General features: G+C 33.4%; 1 protein-coding gene across 1 annotated transcript; it reads left to right on the top strand.

Annotated features, from left to right (window-relative positions):
• The first annotated feature begins 2,205 nt into the window (after positions 1 to 2,205).
• LOC111483850 (zinc finger CCCH domain-containing protein ZFN-like) lies at positions 2,206 to 6,484 on the top strand. The gene is made up of 7 exons (XM_023130199.1): positions 2,206 to 2,578; positions 3,079 to 3,257; positions 3,407 to 3,460; positions 4,256 to 4,372; positions 4,480 to 4,791; positions 5,372 to 5,617; positions 5,856 to 6,484. Exons 1-7 carry the CDS (start codon positions 2,527 to 2,529, stop codon positions 6,204 to 6,206), a joined length of 1,311 nt encoding a protein of 436 aa, XP_022985967.1. The 5' UTR covers positions 2,206 to 2,526; the 3' UTR covers positions 6,207 to 6,484.
• The last annotated feature ends 551 nt before the right edge of the window (positions 6,485 to 7,035 follow it).

The following is a 7,035-nucleotide window of genomic DNA, read 5'->3' as shown; positions in this document are numbered from 1 at the left end:
AAAAAAAAAAAAAAAAAAAAAAAAAAAAAAAAAAAAAAAAAAAAAAAAAAAAAAAAAAANAAAACTTTTTTTTTTTTTTTTTTAAATGTAGCTTGAGATTTATAACATAAAAAAGAATTGATATATTTTTTAAAATAAAAAAGTAAACTAATATTAAATTTGGGTTTTTTTTTTTTTTTTTTTTTTTAATGGGAGGTGTAAAAAATAGTATTATTTGTAAGGGAGGAGAGGAAAAAAATTAATAATAAATGAAAATAAGATGTAATCATATAACCGGTTGGGCCTTTAAGAGACCCGTTTTTATTCATTGGTTCTCCACGAGGCAAGCACGTGACTTGGGGGCGCCTGGTCTCTGCCACAGTCTCAAATTTCTCTGACGGCGACGATTTTTCACTTTTCTCAAAATAAAGATAATAATAACAATATAATCGAAAAATTCAAGTTACTACAGAATGACGCTTCTACCCTTAGAATCTGGAAATAAAGCTGTTTTTTCCAATACCATTTCCGTCATTTCACAGAGAATGGTTCCGGACAGTTTATGTGGGCCCGGCCCTTAAATTCTGGCCCACATTTCGCCACCGCCCCTCCCCCATTCGCGCCCTTTCACGTCGACAAATTTTCGCCAACTTAAACGGCGAAAGAAGCAGTCCCCCGCAAATGACTATATTACCCTTACTCCCCCCTTCACACTCTCTTCAATATTCGACAATAAAGTCTTCGGTTGAAAATTAATAATAATCATGTTTATTTCTTTTCATTATTGTCAAAAAGACGTATATACCCTTCCTTATTACTCCATCAATTTTCCATAAAATTTAATTTTCATCCAATAAATCCCTCATTTTAAATAAATTGAATACATTAACGTCTAGAAGCTTATATACATGTTCAGAAAATATTTTTATTGAGGACTAAATTGGTAATTCAACAATGTGTTTTTCTTTGTCCTTTTCATAAAATATCTCATAATGTTTATTAAAATATATTCAATTATGTGTATTTGTTAATTCGTGGCGTGTTACTGTTTTGGTAGGCTATTTTGTATTTAAAATCTGTAAATACTATGACGTGAAACCTATATTATAATTACTAATTATTATTATTTTTTTAAATTAGATATTATACAACAAATCTCAGTGGTACTATCTTTCTAAGATATAATATATTTAATTTAAATAAAATAGCAAGGAATTTAAAATAAATAATAAAAGAAGGCATCGTGGATTCTTCAGGCCCACTCTAATTTCCAAAAAAGTGGAAAAAAAAGAGAGTAAAGACAATAAATAATAATTCCCTTGAAAAATAAAAGGAAAATGAGATACATTTACAACTTTATTCCATGTGTATAGCTGTTCTTATTTACCACGTCATTAATTTCAATAAAGTTTCAAATATTATAACATTAGAAAAAAAAAAAGAAGAAACTATTGGTGTTGCGCAAATATTCATTTTATAAAACTAAAATAAATATTTAAATTATATCACGACATATGATCCACGATTGAATTATATTATAATTAAGTTTAGAGTTCAACTGGCTAGCAAATAGGGTAGAAAAATTCTCAATAAATAATATTACTCTCCAAAGTAATGACAAGTTTTTTACCATGGAGTAAGTTTAGTTTTGGAAGAGGGTTAAAAATAGGTAGTTTTCTAAAGTTAATTAATCATTAATCTATGCATTTATTATAGAAATTATTATATTGTTTTTTTTCTTTATTAAAATTAAAGGATGCCATTTATCTAAATCTAAGTCTAAGATTCAATATAATAAAATTGAAATAAGTGTAGTTTATTTATTTATTTATAATATTAAAATATAATTTTATTGGTAAAGGAATTTATTTACATTATGACACCAAACAAACCAAGAACAATATGTAGTAGTAATAATAATACATTGAATAATTTTATTGAATTCTGACTTATTAAAAAATGGGCAATAATAACGATAATAATGGAACCCAAACACGCCCTTGTATTTATGAACGAATTAACGACGTAACTACCGCTTCATTACGCTCATCAGCAATAACAAACGGAAACGGAGGGTATTTAACGGCGGAACGATCAGGGCGAAATAGTCATTTCCACAGACTTCCCGTATTTATTATTCGTACACGAGCGTGAAGAAACTTGTATTATCGTTAATTGGGAAAAGAGAGGAAAAGAAAAATAATAATAATAAATAAAAGGAATTTATCGAATTGGAACAATAGTGAATTTCACATTGATTCTTCACAATCTATCCGCGATTCCCTTCTCGCCTTGGTTTCTTATAAGATTTCTAATTTGGTTTCGCTCATCAATTTCAGACTCGGATCATCTTTGTTATACGCGGAAGATCACACCATTAATTAATACTTTTGTTTTTTAAAAGAATTTTTGGGCGATTTCGGATTGTTTTCTTTTTCTTTTTAATAATCGTTCTCTGATTTTTCCCGGGAGATTTGAGTAGGTTCTTCAGCTTGATTGGTTGGATTTGAAAAGCTTTTGAAGGGTTTCTTTTAGTATCTACTACCGATGCCAGATAATCTGCAAGTTCAGAGGAATGCTGTTCCTAACCAATCCCCTGGTAACGCTGAAGCTTCCACGATTTTTATGCACTTGTATGGGATTGTGAGGATCTGATCCTTGTTTCTCTGTAATAGCCATCTAATGAGTCTGGATTTCGATGATCGGGTTTTTTTTTTTTTTTTTTTCTTTTCTTTTCTAGTTCGAACATTTTTTCTAGTGTTGAAGTGTGTTAAAAATTTCGTGAAATTAGCGATTTCATTGCTCTCTTCTGTCTCTGTCTTCGTTGAACAATGATTCTGGGTTAATGTATTCGAGCATCACTGTTATCTTGTTCTGAAGAGCTTTGATCATGTTTCGATGCGTAGGGGAGGCATTGAGAGATTTCATTTTCTTCTTATTTCGCTATATCGATTTTGTTACTTGAAGTTGTTTAGTGTTGGAGAATCTTTTGACGATACAGAAAAAACGAAGGAAGTTAGTTCCTAGCGCAGTGTAGATCATCTTGTTGTTCATCACATTCTGATCTCTTGATTTCTATTTCCCCCTTTTTGGAATCAGATATCTCAGAGGCGCTCTGGCGGTTGGAAATCAGTGATAATCAAGATGGAGGAGACGCGGCAGAATCAAGCCCTTACCCCGATCGACCTGGCGAACCTGATTGCTTATATTATATGAGAACTGGATCTTGTAGCTATGGAAGTAATTGTCGTTTTAATCATCCTGTCTTCGTTGCTCAGGTATAAGTTATTTTGCTTGTGGAAGCAAACTGGAATCTCTTGATTGAATCTGATGTCACATTATCATCTATGCTCTACCTGGTTACAATGATCTTCTATCTACTGATAATTGAGGAAACTATTTCTTTTGCTGTTTGTTAATCATACAGGGTGCTATGTATAATGGGGAACTTCCTGAAAGAATTGGGCAGCCCGACTGTGAGGTATTATTGTTGAGATTAAGTTTCTTAGATGTTGATCGAGTCCTAATTCGATCTACGTGATAATCTTGTCGAAACTTTTTGAACAATGTGGATGAATTCTATAGCCTAGATTTGAAAACTTTCTTGAGTAGTGAAATGAGATAAACCCTTTATTATGTTTCTTAGATGTTGATTGAGTCCTTATTGTAATTCAATCTACATGATAATCTTGTCGAAACTTTTTGAACAATGTGGATGAAGTCTATAGCCTAGATTTGAAAACTTTCTTGAGCAGTGAAATGAGATAAACTCTCTATTATGTTTCTTAGATGTTGATTGAGTCCTTATCGTAATTCAATCTACGTGATAATCTTGTCGAAACTTTTTGAACAATGTGGATGAAGTCTATAGCCTAGATTTTGAAACTTTCTTGAGCAGTGAAATGAGATAAACCCTCTATTATGTTTCTTAGATGTTGATTGAGTCCTTATCATAATTCAATCTACGTGATAATCTTGTTGAAACTTTTTGAACAATGTAGATGAAGTCTATAGACTAGATTTGAAAACTTTCTTGAGCAGTGAAATGAGATAAACCCTCTATTATGTTTCTTAGATGTTGATTGAGTCCTTATCATAATTCAATCTACGTGATAATCTTATCGAAACTTTTTGAACAATGTGGATGAAGTCTATAGCCTAGATTTGTAAACTTTCTTGAGCAGTGAAATGAGATAAACCCTGTGAAACTCATCTGAGAGCTGTTTGGTGACAATTTTTGATGCCTTGAATTAATCATTTTCGAACGCATTTGCAGTATTTTCTGAAGACAGGGACCTGTAAATATGGAGGATCATGTAAGTATCACCATCCAAGAGATAGACGTGGAGCTGGGCCTGTTAGATTTAATATTTTAGGCCTTCCCATGCGACAGGTGTGGAGCTTTGGTTTATCAATGTTATGCTCTGCTTATTGTGTCTTATTAGCTAATTGGCACTCACAGTTATCAGAATGATTTTGATGAACCTAATGGTTTTGCAGGAAGAAAAGTCATGCCCTTACTATTTGCGAACTGGGTCGTGTAAATTCGGAGTTTCATGCAAGTTCAATCATCCCCAGCCATCCCCAGTTGGAAATATGTTACATCCCGCTCGACCTGGTGCTTTGGGCTCTGCAGGCACTCCATTCATGCCTGCATCAGGTGTGCCATATACTGGTGCAGTTCCTGCATGGTCATTGCCTAGAGTACAATATATGCCTGGTCCATGTGTACAGGGCCAACAATCTTTTGTGCCTGTCTTGGTTTCTCCATCACAAGGTGCCATAACTGCTCAAGACTGGAACACTTACGTGGTTAGTATCTGTCTCAATGAACAAGGGTTCTACTGAATTACCATGATTTCTGATCAAACCTGCTATTTTATCCATCATGTTCTTTTGTTCATGGATTATGAAGCATTCGTTATTCAAATTGGGATGTTCCAAATGTTCCATTATCTATCTCAATGCTCTTGAAGAGTATATGTTATGTTCATTGGCATCCTTTCTTTCTTGCTTGATACAAGATATCTGTCTTCCTGTTGTTTCAATTTAGATGTGCCATGAATATCATGTGGTTTCAACATTTTTACTGCCGGGCATGATATCTTGTGCTTTTTTCTTGAAAAAACAAGGATAATTGATATAGTTTGTAGACTTTTCTTTTTTCTTTCAACTTTTTGGAAATTCATCAACTATGTAAGAAGTGTGGTAATTATTTCTTGTACATACTTGCGCATACAATGCTTGAGAGGAGATTTCAACTCTTTTGGTTTCCTTTCGGTGGTTTTAGATCAAGCTGCCTAGGTATGCCTTTTGTATTCAATTAAACAGAAGTTTGTGGATTCTTGATGTTGCCTCAGTATTATTTATGACCATTTTCATGTCTTACCAGGGCAATGTCAGTCCTGTTCTTCCCAATCTTGGTTACAATTCTATCAATTTTGAAGAGCCGTATTCTAATGGGCAGTTGGCCTCGTCAACTGCAATTCCAACGCTACCTGATCGACCCGATCAACCAGAATGTCGTTATTTTATGAACAATGGCACATGCAAATATGGATCTGATTGCAAATTCCATCATCCGAAACAAAGAATTGCACAATCAGCAACAAATCCGCTTGGGCTTCCTTCAAGACCCGTAAGTGCTTGTTCTTAACCATTCAGGAACTCTGCAGCTACATACTCATCTTTTCCTTCCAGAGTAGTAGAAATAGAATCATGAATTATTTCAATTATAATGATCGACTACAAACTCTATATAATCTCTGCTGCTTGTTGACTTCCTTTTTGAAATCCATTTAGCTGGTAATCTGTTTGAACTTTATTCCTCATCCTCCCACAATGTGGTTGATTTGCTGCTTGGCTGCTTCATACAGGGACAAGCTGTATGTTCATACTACAATATGTATGGTCTCTGCAAGTATGGCCCAAGCTGTAAATTTGATCACCCATCTGCAACATATCCTTATAATTATGGCTTCACTCTGCCTGTGCTTGATTCATCTTTCATGAAGTATCCAAGCAACAACTTCACGATGTCCTCTCATGAGGCCCTGCCCCAGACGGTATCTAAATCTTCTGAATGGGTTCAGAAAGCCGATCCTTCGAACAACAAACGTCGAACTACGAATTCAAAAGTCGTAGTCGACAGCACAGCTGAAGAGGCAACCACCGTTTCATGCTCATTACCAGGTGGTTCCGAAACTTTACAAGATCAATCTGGTTGAAGCCATCGTTATTTTGTTTATTTTGACTCTGTTGTTTAGTATGTTGTCAAGGAATTACAAATTTTCTTACTTTATACCTCCGATGCCCCAATTTCACCTGTGATAAATGTGGAGTGGAAACAAGTTACATGATGAGCAAGCTGTGGGGCAGGGGAAGTCATTTTTTGTGTTCAATAAAGTGCAGGTGAAATTAAAACAATCCTTCCTTTTCTTTTCTTTTGCCGTTCACTCCTTTTCATTTATCAGATGGGACTTTGAATTTAAGTTTGCATTCGGATGAGATTTTGGTGCTTCAAATTTCTTTGAGATACACTTAGTAATACTTCCCATTTCATTTAATTTTTGGTTTTTTATATCTATTGAACCTTTAAGATTCAGTTAGCTCGTCTGTAATTGATATGTACTCTCTCTATTAGGGACGTCCAAATAATTTAAGTCCTAAAGTAGAGACGGGTTTGATTGGTTAGAGTCAACTGCAAAATTGTTTTTATTATATACTATTTTTTAGACAATTTTTTAAGCTCAAAATTAAATATATACAAATTGAAATTTAGAATTAAATTTCTAATTATTTAACCTAATAATATGAAAAGGATTGCTAATAGTCTTAGAAAAGGTTTAGAAGTCCACATTAAATAGACATGTCCACTCCTTCCAAAAAAGAGAGAAAAAAAATTACTTTTACTTTGAAAAGAAAAGGTCCTACAATAATAATAATGATAATTACAATAAATGACAGTAAAGTTTAACTGCATAACATAAAGTCGACATTATCAACTTTAATACAGCTGCGAATTTCTACTTTTTTTTTTTTTTTTTTTTTAATTTT

This window comes from Cucurbita maxima, unplaced genomic scaffold (genome assembly GCF_002738345.1).
Source record: "Cucurbita maxima cultivar Rimu unplaced genomic scaffold, Cmax_1.0 Cma_Scf00009, whole genome shotgun sequence".
Classification (NCBI taxonomy): Eukaryota; Viridiplantae; Streptophyta; class Magnoliopsida; order Cucurbitales; family Cucurbitaceae; genus Cucurbita; species Cucurbita maxima.
Note: the sequence above shows the minus strand (reverse complement) of the source record. Positions and strands in the feature narration are given on the sequence as shown.